Source organism: Nerophis ophidion, linkage group LG19 (assembly GCF_033978795.1).
Source record: "Nerophis ophidion isolate RoL-2023_Sa linkage group LG19, RoL_Noph_v1.0, whole genome shotgun sequence".
In the NCBI taxonomy this organism is placed as follows: domain Eukaryota; kingdom Metazoa; phylum Chordata; class Actinopteri; order Syngnathiformes; family Syngnathidae; genus Nerophis; species Nerophis ophidion.
In genome coordinates, this window is record NC_084629.1 from 21,115,162 (window position 1) to 21,129,228 (window position 14,067).

Here is a 14,067-nt window from a genome sequence, read left to right on the forward strand (position 1 = left end):
TTTCGTCAACGCCCCCCGGTGACGTAATCCCGCCCACCGTTGATGACATCATCAACGGATAGTTTTTTTTTTGGGGAAGACTCTCTTTCTCAGCAACTTTCTAATGACTTTAACATTAATAATAAAATAAAACACTATCAGGACATTTTTTCTAAGTGTAGGTCTGGTCAACCACAGTCACCTACATTTTCGACCCCGCTCCTGAGGTCTCAAGCCCCGCCCAAGTCAGTGTTTTTTCCCCTTTTTTCTAAAGGATATTTTGGACAATCGACAGGGGAGGAGTCTACCCACCTCCTGACCTCCCCCCACCCACCCTTAAGGACAATCTCAGACCACAGGGAGCGCGTCTGGCATCCGCTTCTTGAGGGGGGGGCTAAGGCTGGGAGCTGTGCTACTGAGGTAACACAGCTGCGCCCAGCCAAGCCACAACCTCCAAGTAGGCCACATTTACCGGTTTTTCGACCTGCCAAGCCGCAACCTCCATGTAAGCCACTGTGGAGAGGGGCGTGTTCCACGCGTCCCCTGCGGGCGGGGTATGTGCAGCGGCCGGCCATGAAGCAGCCAACAGGTGAGTGGATACCTCAGCTGGAACGAGTTATCTAATAACCTGTTCCCTTTATTAGCAGCGCTGGAGACCATGAAGCGAGAGAGGCATGAGGACGCAGGAGGACGCAGGACAGAGGCACAGAGACGAACAAGAGACAGCTGAAAAGCTGGACAGACGGATAATTGTGTAAAGTAAAAGATGTACTAAAGACTGTGTCAAACCTGAGAAGCTGAACAGACGGACAATTGTGTAAAGTAAAATATGTATTAAATACTGTGTCAAACATGTATCCTGAGCTGTGTGATACTGTGGTCAGAAGAAGCGGGCGAGACGCAGGAAACCTCCACAACTGGCACCCAACTTAAGCGAACCACGACGATGTCCACCACATCACCCCTGGAGGCGCTCGGGCAAGTGCTTGCCGAGGTATCGGCAGCAAGCCGGCAACAGACGCAGCTAATCCAGCAGCTGATGCACAGATCCACGGTAGGAGGGAGAGCAGCGACATCCATGCAGCGAATGGGGGAGGCAGAAGATCCCCACACCTTCCTGGATGTCTTCGAGGCCACGGCGACCTCATGCGGATGGCCAGAGGCAGAGTGGGGAGTGAAGCTGCTGCCGCTTCTGGTGGGGGAGGCACAGCGAGCGCCGTTGGCCCTCCCGGCAGCCGCCAGGATGCAGTACGACAACTTACGCCACGCCATCGTAGATCGGGTCGGCAGCAGCTCGGAGGATCACCGGAGGAGGTTCCGAGCGATGAAAATGGGCCAAGAAGACCGACCATTCGTCCCGGCGCAGCAAATGAGGGACGCGGCGAACAGATGGCTTCAACCAAATGGTCAAGATCCTCGAGTGGTTGAAAGAATCCTCCTGGAGCACTTTGTCGACGCCCTCCCGCCCAGGACCGCAGCATGGGTGAGATACCACCGTCCAACGGAGGTAAAAACAGCAGTGGCACTGGCTGAGGACCACCTAGCGGTCCAGAGGGACAACACACCGAAGGCAGCGGAAAGGCCCATCCCAGCTCCACGCCGACAATTCCCACCACCAGACCGACGGGCACTGGAGTGGCGCCCTCACCTCGCCGGAGGACCGGGAAGCAAGGATCAGGGTACCAGCGCTGTCCAGAGAGGGCTTCCCTCACAGAGGGCGCCTTAGACGCCCGGGCCGGTGTGCTGGGGTTGCAGGCAACCCGGTCACGTTCGCCGGAAGTGCTCCGTAATGGAGGTGGGGCATGTGATGCGGGTTGTCGGGATCCCAGCACCCGCCCCCGATCCGGGGAAGACGTACTGTGTCCTAGTAAGAAAACAAGGGAGTACATACTGGGCAATGGTGGATTCGGGCTGTAAACAGTCCATGATGCACCAAAACCTGGTTCGACCTGGGGTGTTGAGGCATGCGACACTGGGAAGAATTAGGTGTATTCATGGGGATGTGCACGAGTACCCGATTGTGCCAGTGGAAATTTGGTATGAAGGTCAAAAGCATAATCTTAAGGTTGCCGCAAGCGCGCACCTTACGCATCCCATAATTTTAGGAACAAATTGGCCGGGGTTTAACCAGTTAGTGACACAATGTGAGGGGATGTGTTCACGGACTGTAGGACAGGGGAATATCGGCGCAGTACTCGCTGGCGACGCGGATTCATCCGGCACTGACAGGCGGGAACCGGCAGGGGCCTCGCGGGAGGCCCCACCGGCCCTCCGCTGGCAGTCCACGGAGGATTTTCCCCTTGAGCAGTCCCGCGATGAAACTTTGCGCGCGGCCTGGGACCAGGTGGTTTGCATAGACGGTCAGCTGGTGCGCCCGGGGAAAACGCAGGTATTCCCCCACTTTGTGATTATTAGGGATAGGTTATATAGAGTGAGCCGTGACACTCAAACAGGTGAGGAGTCCACCCAGTTGTTGGTGCCAAAACCCCGCCGGGAAATGGTTTTCCAAGCGGGGCACTGCAATCCCCTCGCTGGCCACTTGGGGTACGAGAAAACACTCAATCGGGTCATGGTCCGTTTCTATTGGCCAGACATCCGGGCAGACATACGCCGCTGGTGTGCTGCCTGTCCGGATTGCCAGCTGGTAAACCCGGCGGCCGTCCCGAAGGCCCCTTTGCGCCCATTACCACTCATGGAGGTCCCGTTCGAAAGAATTGGGATGGACCTCATCGGACCATTTAACCCAAGCACACGGGGATATCGCTTTGTGTTAGTTCTGGTGGATTACGCAACGCGGTATCCCGAAGCAGTGCCGCTGCGCTCCATCTCTGCCAAGAGTGTGGCGCAAGCACTCTTCACGGTCATTTCCCGCGTCGGAATCCCGAAAGAGATTTTGACGGACCAAGGCACGTCCTTTATGTCACGCACGATAAAGGAACTGTACGGGTTATTGGGGATTAAAGTGATCCGCACCAGTGTATACCACCCACAAACTGATGGGCTGGTGGAACGGTTTAATAAAACGCTGAAAACCATGATCCGTAAGTTCACGCACGAGGACAAACCTAATTGGGATAAATGGCTGGATCCCCTAATGTTTGCGATGCGGGAAGTACCCCAGACCTCTACCGGTTTTGCACCGTTCGAGTTATTATACGGCAGGTAGCCGCGCGGCGTATTGGACCTAATTAAAGAAAGCTGGGAGGAAGGTTCAAGCCGCAGTAAAAACTAAATACAATACGTTATGGACCTGCGAGCAAAACTCCACCAGGTGGGGCACTTGTCACGCGAAAATTTGGTCCGCGCCCAGCAACGGCAACAGCGTACGTACAACAAGGGAACCCAGCTGAGAAAATTTTCACCGGGAGAAAAAATACTTGTACTACTCCCAACTTCCAGCTCAAAATTACTAGCAAAGTAGCAAGGACCCTGTGAGGTCACACGGCAGGTAAATGATGTGGACTACGAGGTTCGGCGCTCAGACCGAGGTGGAGGCTTACAAATTTATCATGTAGACCTACTGAAAGCATGGAGGGAGGCCGAGCCTGTCTCCATGGTGACGGTAGTGAGAGAGGAGGAGGAGTTGGGGCCAGAGATCCCGCACTCTGCTTCTTCTTCTCCTCTTCCCTGTGATGACCAGCTCACATTGGCTCAAAGAGCGGAGGTTGCTGAGTTACAGCGGCGTTATGCAGATGTGGTCTCCTCGTGGCCCGGGCGGACCGATCTCATCCAACATAATATTGAGACCAGCCCGGGGATTACGGTGCGGTCTCGGCCATACAGGCTTCCCGAGCACAAACGCAAAATAGTGCGGGACGAATTAAAAACCATGATGGAGTTAGGAGTAATAGAAGAATCCCACAGCGCATGGTGCAGCCCTATCGTTCTTGTAGGGAAGAAGGATGGGTCTGTGCGGTTCTGTGTGGATTACCGCAAGGTGAATGAGGTGTCACGTTTTGACGCGTACCCAATGCCTAGGGTCGACGAGCTTCTGGATCGGCTGGGCACTGCTCGTTTTTTCACGACACTGGATTTAACCAAGGGCTACTGGCAGATTCCCTTATCACCAGAGTCCCGGGAAAAATCGGCCTTCTCCACTCCGGAAGGTTTATACCAGTTCGTGACGCTCCCGTTCGGGTTGTTCGGTGCGCCTGCCACGTTCCAGCGCCTCATGGACCGGGTGCTGCGACCCCACGCTGCATACGCGGCTGCCTACCTGGATGATGTTATCATCCTGAGTAGCAGCTGGGAAAATCACCTGCGGCGGGCGGGGCTCACCGCCAACCCTGCGAAGTGCGCGGTTGGCCGGAGGGAGGTACAGTATCTGGGGTACTACTTGGGGGGGGGAAGGCTGCAGCCACAGGTTGACAATACGGCGGATATTGCGGCCTGTCCACACCCCAAGACTAAAAAAGAGGTGAGGCAGTTTTTGGGACTGGCGGGCTACTACCGTAGATTTATTCCCCGGTTTGCAGACCTGACCAGCCCACTGACGGACCTCACCCGAAAGGGTGCTCCAGACCTGGTCCAGTGGACGGAGCGGTGCCAGCAGGTGTTTGAGAAGGTAAAGAAAGCACTCTGTGAGGAGCCGGTACTGCACATGCCAAATTTTAACATTCCTTTCTGTCTGCAGGCGGACGCGTCGGGCCGGGGACTGGGGGCCGTTTTGACTCAGCGGGTGGAGGGCGTCTATCGCCCCATACTGTACATCAGCCGGAAATTGTCAGACCGGGAGGCGAGGTACAGTACGGTGGAGAGGGAGTGCCTTGCCATCCGGTGGGCGGTCGGGGCCCTCCGCTACTACCTGCTGGGGCGGGCCTTCAGTCTCTGCTCAGATCACAAACCTCTCCAGTGGCTCTACCGTATGAAGGACGCCAATGCGCGGATCACCCGGTGGTATCTCTCATTACAACCCTACAACTTCCGGGTGGTCCACAGGCCGGGAGCGCAGATGGCCGTGGCGGACTTCCTCTCTCGCCCAGCTATTGGGGGGGGGGTCGCGGCCGGACGGGTGCCCGGCCTGTGTCTGGCGGTGGAGGCATGTAGAGAGGGGCGTGTTCCACGCGTCCCCTGCGGGCGGGGTATGTGCAGGGGCCGGCCATGAAGCAGCCAACAGGTGAGTGGATACCTCAGCTGGAACGAGTTATCTAATCACCTGTTCCCTTTATTAGCAGCGCCGGAGACCATGAAGCGAGAGAGGCATGAGGACGCAGGAGGACGCGGGACAAAGGCACAGAGACGAACAAGAGACAGCTGAAAAGCTGGACGGACGGACAATTGTGTAAAGTAAAAGATGTGCTAAAGACTGTGTCAAACCTGAGAAGCTGAACAGATGGACAATTGTGTAAAGTAAAATATGTGTCAAACCTGTATCCTGAGCTGTGTGATACTGTGATACTGTGTGATACTGTGATACCTCCACAGCCACCTTTACCGTTTTTTCGACCTGTCAAACCGCAACCTCCTATCCGGCCACCTTTACCTGTTTTTCGGCCCATTAAACCGCAACCTTCTGCGCGTCCTCCTCCACCGGTTTTGCGGCCCGCCAAGCCTAAATCACCTCCTAGACATCCTCCACCGGTTTTTCGACCCGCTAAGCCACAACCTCCTGTGCGTCCTCCTCCACCGGTGTTCCGGCCTGTCAAACCGCGGGCCGTTAGGCCGCCTCCACCTGCACCACGGCTAGCACCTGACTCAAGCCTGGTTTTCACACCAGCATCTGACTCAAGCATGGTTTTCACACCAGCGTCTGACTAAAGCCTGGTTCTCACACCAGCGCCTGACCCTTGCCTGGTTCTCACACCAGCAGCTGACCCTTCCCTGGTTCTCACACCAGCACCTGACTCTTGCCTGGTTCTCACACCAGCACCTGACCCTGGCCTGGTTCTCACACCAGCACTTGACCCTTGCCTAGAGCCCACTCCAGCACTTGCTCCAGGGCTGGAGCCCACTCCAGCACCTGCTCTAAGGCTGGAGCCCACTCCAGCACCTGCTCTAAGGTTGGGGCTGGAGCCCACACCAGCACCTGCTCCTCGGCTGGAGCCCACACCAGCTCCTGCTTCTACGGCGACAACGACTCTTTCTGCTTCGACGACGACGCCTGCTTTGGCTGCAGCACCCGCACCTGCTTCCACGGCGACGACGACTCTTCTGACTCCTACTTCAATTGCAACAGATGACGACTGCTCCTCTTTGCTTTTACACGCTACTTTCGCGCTACGCTTCGTTTTTCCCTAGTTCTCATGCTAGTTGTTTTGTTTTCCCTTTTTGTGCCTTTGTGCCAAGTCTAGTGTTTCTGATTGTTTCCCTAGCTCCCATGCTAGCTCCTTTTGTTTGCCTTTTCTACTTAGCACCAGTGTTTTTTGTTCTTAGCTTTTTAATTAGTTTATGAATCCTTTGTTGCTTACCTTACGCTGTGTTCTTGCCCGACGCATCCACGAAAGATCAAATCCGGCATCGCTATGCCACGCAAGTCTCACAGGTACTTCAACACGTAAACAGTACAGTAGGTTCTTTATTATCATACAGTATATGTAACTCTCTTATGTGTAATATAATTATTTATGAACAGATGAGTTGTGTGAATATCAAAGTATTATTTTGAATCATTTTTTGGCTACCACTAAGTTGTCCTTTGGGGTTAATTTAAGCTTTTTAAAGGGTACTTGAACACAAGCTGACATGTTATGTTTTTGTCTATATAGCTAGCCTGTTAAGTTTTCGTCTATCAGGCTAGCATGGTAAGTTTTTGTCTATCTAGCTAGCATGTTATGTTTTGTTTTTGTCTATCTAGCTAGCATGTTAAGTTTTCGTCTATCTAGCTCGCATGTTATGTTTTCGTCTATCTAGCTCGCATGTTATGTTTTCGTCTATCTGGCGAACATGTTATGTTTTTGTCTATCTAGCTAGCCTGTTATGTTTTTGTCTATCTAGCTAGCATATTAAGATTTTGTCTATCTAGCTAGCATATTAAGTTTTTGTCTATCTAGCTAGCATGTTTTTTTTCCGTCTAGCTAGCTAGTATGTTATGTTTTTGTCTATCTACCTAACATGTTATGTTTTTGTCTATCTAGCTCGCATGTTATGTTTTCGTCTATCTGGCGAGCATGTTATGTTTTTGTCTACCTAGCTAGCATGTTATTTTTTTTTGTCTACTTAGCGAGCATGTTATTTTTTCGCCTATCCAGCTCAATGTTGTGTTTTCAGGGCAGCTGTGGCTACTGATGTAGCTTACCACCACCAGGTGTGAATGAATGTTGAGTCCCACTTCTCCGTGAGCGCTTTGAGTGTTTAGAAAAGCGCTATATAAATCTAAGTTATTTTATTTTTTTATCTACCAAGCTAGCATGTTATGTTTGTCTTTCGAGCTAGCATGTTTATTATTTTGTCAACTTAGCTATTATGTTATGTTTTTGTCTATCTAGTTAGCACGTTAAGTTTTCATCTACCCAGCTAGCATGTTATGTGTTTGTCTATCTAGTTAGCTTGTTATGTTTTTATTTATCGAGCTAGCATGTTATGTTTTTGTCTACCTAGCTGGCATGCTATGTTTTTATCTACCCAGCTAGCATATTGTCTTTTTGTATACCTAGCCGCCATGCCAAATTTTTTTTACCCAGCTGATATGATGTCTTCGTCTCTCTCTAGCTAGCATTTTTTGTTTTTGTGTACCTAGCTAGCAGGTTATGTTTTCGTCTATCTAGCCAGCATGTTAATGTTGTTATCTACCCAGCTAGCATGTTATGGTTTCATCTACCTCTCTAGCATGCTATGTTTTTATCTACCCAGCTAGCATGTTATGTTTTCGTCTACTTAGCTAGCATGCTATGTTTTTATTTACCAAGCTAGCACGTTGTGTTTTTGTATATCTAGCTAGCATGCTAGATATAAAAATGTTTTTATTTATTGAGCTAGCATGATATGTTTTTATCTACCCAGCTTAACATGTTATGTTTTCGTCCCTCTCTAGCTAGCATGTTAGGTTTTTGTCTATCTTGCCAGCATGTTAATGTTTTTGTCTATTGAGCTAGCATGTTGTTTTTATCTACCCAGCTAGCATGTAATGTGTTTGTTTATCTAGCTAGCTTTTTATTTTTTAATTTATTGAGCTAGCATTTTATGTTTCCGTCTACTTAGCTAGCTTATGTTTTTATTTATTGAGGTAGCATTTTATGTTTTTATCTACCCAGCTAGCTTGTTATGTTTTTATTTATTGAGCTAGCATTTTATGTTTTTGTCTACTTAGCTAGTATGTTATGTTTTTATCTACCCAGCTAGCATGTAATGTGTTTGTCTATCTAGCTGGCTTGTTATGTTTTTATTTATCGAGCTAGCATGTTAAGCTTATTGAAAAGTAGCAAGGGTAAAGCAGTTCCTCCGCCCCCCACTGGTCCCATGGTGGTTTGGTGGGCGGAGGCATTTACGCACCGTTCCTGGCGAGGATGACGGCGACGTACTGGCGGCTGAGTGTGCTGACGGACAGCAGCATGGCGGGACAGCGTGAGGTGATGAAGCTGAAGGAGACGTCCTCGCGGGCGCGACTACTGTCCACCCGCAAGCTCTTGTTCAGCATGACGGAGAAGGGCTCCTGAAGCGTGTAGGTCAAAGAGGACTCTTTGTCGAAGGACACTGAGACTTCTGCAACACAAAGAAAGCCAGACTGCTTCAGAACATAACATTTACAAATCACTAACATTTTTGTCCATTTCGCGTGTCCATGTGGAGCAACCTCATTAGGACACGCCCCTTCCAGCTGTCTCTAAACTATTGGTTTAGCCGACATGACAGCAGCGGCAAATGAGAATTGAGCAGCTGTCGTGAAGTCCCGCGTGATTCATACCTTCTTCATTTAGACGTCATCCGCACGGACGCCATGTTTGCTCTCCAGGCTCAACGGACCGAGACATTTGTCCGAGAAGATGCTTTATCGCGTGTGGAAGAGCCGGTCTCCAATAAAAGGCGTGTGTCCGTGCAAGATGTCCACTAACGTCCCCTGCAGGATTAATTCTTGCACCGCTTGCAGATTTTCCCCAACAACAAGACATCCACTCCAACTTGTCCACTGCACGGATCTTTCCATCCACATCTTTAACCAGCAGCACCACTCTAGTCCACCTCAACACCATTTCAACCAGGAGGATCTTTGACTACAGCAGAGAGCTCCTCTGTCGTGCATATGATCTTTATATGTTCATTATATGCCAATTATTATGACAAATATTATCACAATTAGTACCTCATATATCAAAATATTATTCATAAAAATTATTAAATTAAATTATATAATAAATTATTATTAACAAATTATTGGTAAAATATATATGAAATTATTAGAACCAGGGCTTCACGGTGGCAGAGGGGTTAGTGCGTCTGCCTCACAATACTAAGTTCCTGCAGTCCTGGGTTCAAATCCAGGCTCGGGATCTTTCTGTGTGGAGTTTGCATGTTCTCCCCGTGAATGCGTGGGTTCCCTCCAGGTACTCCGGCTTCCTCCCACTTCCAAAGACATGCACCTGGGGATAGGTTGATTGGCAACACTAAATTGGCCCTAGTGTGTGAATGTGAGTGTGAATGTTGTCTGTCTATCTGTGTTGGCCCTGCGATGAGGTGGCGACTTGTCCAGGGTGTACCCTGCCTTCCGCCCGATTGTAGCTGAGATAGGCGCCAGCGCCCCCCGTGACCCCGAAAGGGAATAAGCGGTAGAAAATGGATGGATGGATTATTAGAACCATACAAACTGATGTATTGGTCATAAATATGAGTACCCTATACATTAAATTATTATTCATACATTATTAGTACATAAATACAAAATGATTATTACATTACATACCAAATTATTATAAATAAGTTATTAGTGCATTACAAAACCAAATTATTATTACATTATATACCAAATTATTATTAAACAAAATATTACAACTTTATGTATGTGATTATTATTATTATTATTATTTATTAGTACATAATATGCCAAATTGTTATTAATAAATTATTAGTAGATTTGAAATCAATTTATTATGACTATTATATCATCACACTTTAATACCTTGTATACCAAAACATTATTAATAAATATTATTACATTACATTATATATTAAGATATTAATTAATTATTAGAACCATATAAACCAATGTGTTGGCCATAAATATGAATACCTTATATATCAAATTATTATTCATACATTATTAGTACATAAATACCATATTATTATTGCATAATACACCAAATTAATTATTCATACATTATTAGTGCATTAAAAAACATTATTATTAGACTTTAAACCAAACTATTATTCATACATTATTAGTTCATTAAAAACTAAATTATTATTACATTGTATACTAAACAATAGCACCTTATGTAGCAAATGATCATTGAAAACTATTAGAATATTAAATGATAGTTAAATGCTATAGCAAAGAAAAAGGAATAGCAGCAGTGAGGGGAAGCACAATGATGTTTGATAGAGCGCCATCAGGTGGTGTAGAGACGTGTTGATGTTCCTGAGGTGTCCAAAGAAAACAAAGTGCTGGCAGGTTGGTGGCGACCACAGAAGCCAGCGGCGTGAAACAGGAAGTCGTTTAGGCCAACCTAGCGAGCAAATGGGCGGCCGAGATAAAAGAAGATAAAATAAATGAAGCCAAACCGGGCCGTAAAAGAAGAAAGGGAAGAGAAAGTAGTCGCTGCAGGAAAAGATGATTGGACTCAGCCTTGCAGAGAAATAAGAAGCTTCCGTTAATCCTCACACACAAAAAAAGATGACGTGAAAAATGTCATCAAGGTGACCCGACTTCAATCCCACACAGGAAGAATGTTGTCACCACCTTGTGTACGAGGAGGATTACTTACACTAGTAATACCATGACATGCACGCTCTTATGGGGCCAAACTCATGCTCATTGTGGGAATGGACACAATTCATTATAATTGTTGTCTAAATGGCCAAAAGTCATCATCATTGTGTGAATGGACAAAAGTCATGATCATTGTGCGAATGGACACAACTCACGATCATTGTGTGAATGGACAACGCTCATAAACATTGTGAGAATGGCCTCAAACTCTTTATGATTGTGTGAATGGCCAAAACTCATGATCATTGTCAGAATGGACAAAACTCATGATCTTTGTGTGAACGGTCAAAACTCATGATCATTGTGTGAATGGCCCAATTTCATTATAATTGTGTGAATGAACAAAACTCACAATCATTGTGAGAATGGACAACGCTCATGATGATTGTGTGAATTGCCAAAACTCATGGTTAATGTGTGAATGGACAAAACTCATGATCATTATGAGAATGGACACAACTCATGATCATTGTCAGAATGGACAAAACTCATGATCATTGTGTAAATGTCCAAAACTCATGATCATTGTGTGAATTGCCAAAACTCATGGTTAATGTGTGAATGGACAAAACTCATGATCATTATGAGAATGGACACAACTCATGATCATTGTCAGAATGGACAAAACTCATGATCATTGTGTAAATGTCCAAAACTCATGATCATTGTGTGAATGGCCAAAACTCACGATCATTGTGTGAATGGGCTAATAAACTCATGATCATTGTGTGAATGGCCAAAACTCATGATCATTATGAGAATGGACACAACTCATGATCATTGTCAGAATGGACAAAACTCATGATCATTGTGTGAATGTCCAAAACTCATGATCAATGTGTGAATGGCCAAAACTCACGATCATTGTGTGAATGGGCTAATAAACTCATGATCATTGTGAAAATGGCCAAAACTCAGGATCATTGTGTGAATGGCCAAAACTCATGATCATTGTGTGAATGGCCAAAACTCATGACCATTGTTTGAATGGCAAAAAGTCATGATCATTGTGTGAATGGCCAAGCATAATTTATTTAGTATTATTCAACTGCAAAAGGCATCCGTTCGGAAGCGTTCAAGAATCAAAACTTTGGGCTCAACCAGGAATCGTGAGTACCACAAAAAAAGAAGGGATAAAAATATCCAACATTACCCAGAATTCTCCGTTTTTCCAGGACATTTTGCCCAATGTTGGCAATTTTCAAACATGCACAACTCCCACATTTCTCACCCGATTCAAACCACTCCACCATCCACACACTCCACTCAGGGTTTCCCAGTTTTACAAAGTCCTATTTTCACCTCTTCCTGGAAAGTTTTCACAGTACACATTTTTCAACCGCTTTTGACCATTTCACCTTCAAAACATTCCTCTATCAGTTGGGACACATTTTTGGTACACATTCTGGATTTTCCTGAAATTCCAGGAATTCCAAAACTGTTACTACGTCAACATTTTTTCAAACATTCCAACACCAAACCATTCACATCATTTAGGACAGGGGTCACCAACCTTTTTGGAACCAAGAGCTACTTCTTGGGTACTGATTAATGCGAAGGGCTACCAGTTTGATACACACTTAAATAAATTGCCAGAAATAACCAATTTGCTCAATTTACTTTTAACTCTGTTATTATTAATAATTAATGATATTCATTTTTGTGTAAACACTGATCATCTTAATGATTTCTCACAATAAATATTTTTGAAGACATGTTTTAAATAGGTTAAAATCCAATCCGCAATTTGTTAAAATATATAACAAATTGGACCAAGCTATATTTCTAACAAAGACAAATCATTATTTCTTCTAGATTTTCCTGAACAAAAATTTTAAAAGGGATTCAAAAGACTTTGAAATAAGAGTTAAATTTGATTCTACAGTTTTTTTAGATTTGCCAGAATATTTTTTTTGAATTTTAATCATAAGTTTGAAGAAATATTTCACAAATATTCTTCGTCGAAAAAACAGAAGCTAAGATGAAGAATTAAATTAAAATGTATTTATTATTCTTTACAATACAAAAAATAAATGTACTTGACCATTAATTTAAATTGTCAGGAAAGAAGAGAAAGGAATTTAAAAGGTGCAAAGGTATATGTGTTTAAAAATCCTAAAATCCTTTTTAAGGTTGTATTTTTTTCTCAAAAATTGTCTTTCTGAAAGTTATAAGAAGCAAAGTAAAAAAATAAATGAATTTATTTAAACAAGTGAAGACCAAGTCTTTAAAATATTTTCTTGGATTTTCAAATCCTATTTGAGTTTTGTCTCTCTTGGAATTAAAAATGTCGAGCAAAGTGAGACCAGCTTGCTAGTAAATAAATACAATTTAAAAAATAGAGGCAGCTCACTGGTAAGTGCTGCTATTTGAGCTTTTTTTTATAACAGGCCAGAGGGCGACTCATCTGGTCCTCACGGGCTACCTGGTGCCTGCGGGCACGGCGTTGGTGACCCCTTATCTCGGACAATTGTGCCAGTATCAATATTTATAAAAAATCCCAGTTTTACCAAAATCCCCATTCATATCCCCAAATTTTGCACCATTCTTAAACTTGATTCCAACCTTTCAAACATCCACCCACACTACTCTTCCCATATATCAAACACAAAATATGTTTTCCCTTTCCCCAAATTAACAGATTTCCAGGAATTTTCTCCCCATTGAAAATGAATGGGCGTTACACAATCGACAGCATATCCCACATTTCTCATCCGATATGAACCGTTCCAACTTCCGCACACTGCACTCACCCTGGACATTCCAGCATTTCAGTTCCACTCACACATATCAGCGCTTCAGCAGCTTGCGCACACAGAGCATTCACACATTCTAGTAATAAAACCACATTGTGTCAAACTCAAGGTTTTTAAACGTGGTTGAAGATGTTTCAGTGGTACACAATAATGTATTTTTAGTGTGTACCTGTACTTGAACTTGTACAATAAACATTTACTTTTAGTCAACACTACTGTGTGTGTGTAGCTTTAATGCTAATGAGCTGTGTTTGTCTTCGAAACAGTGTGTCATACGAATGTAACCTGTCTTTCATAAACATGACAGTTTGACAAATATAACGTACATTTTTTTCATAAACAAGAAAGAAAATGTACATTTTGACAAATGTAACATGATTTTTCGTAAACATGAAAGCTAGTTTGCAGTTACACGGATGTAAAATAAGTTTTCCCTAAATATAAAAGATAATTCACAATAATGCGAATATAACG

The 14,067-nt window shown here is 45.2% G+C and overlaps 1 protein-coding gene across 1 annotated transcript in view; it reads right to left on the minus strand.

Moving 5' to 3' along the window:
- Positions 1 to 14,067, minus strand: part of LOC133538166 (contactin-associated protein-like 5) — a 309,867-nt gene that overhangs the window by 21,231 nt on the left and 274,569 nt on the right. The window contains exon 19 of the mRNA XM_061879527.1: positions 8,407 to 8,616. Within this exon, the coding sequence (XP_061735511.1) occupies positions 8,407 to 8,616 (210 nt within the window). The remainder of the gene's footprint in view (positions 1 to 8,406; positions 8,617 to 14,067) is intronic.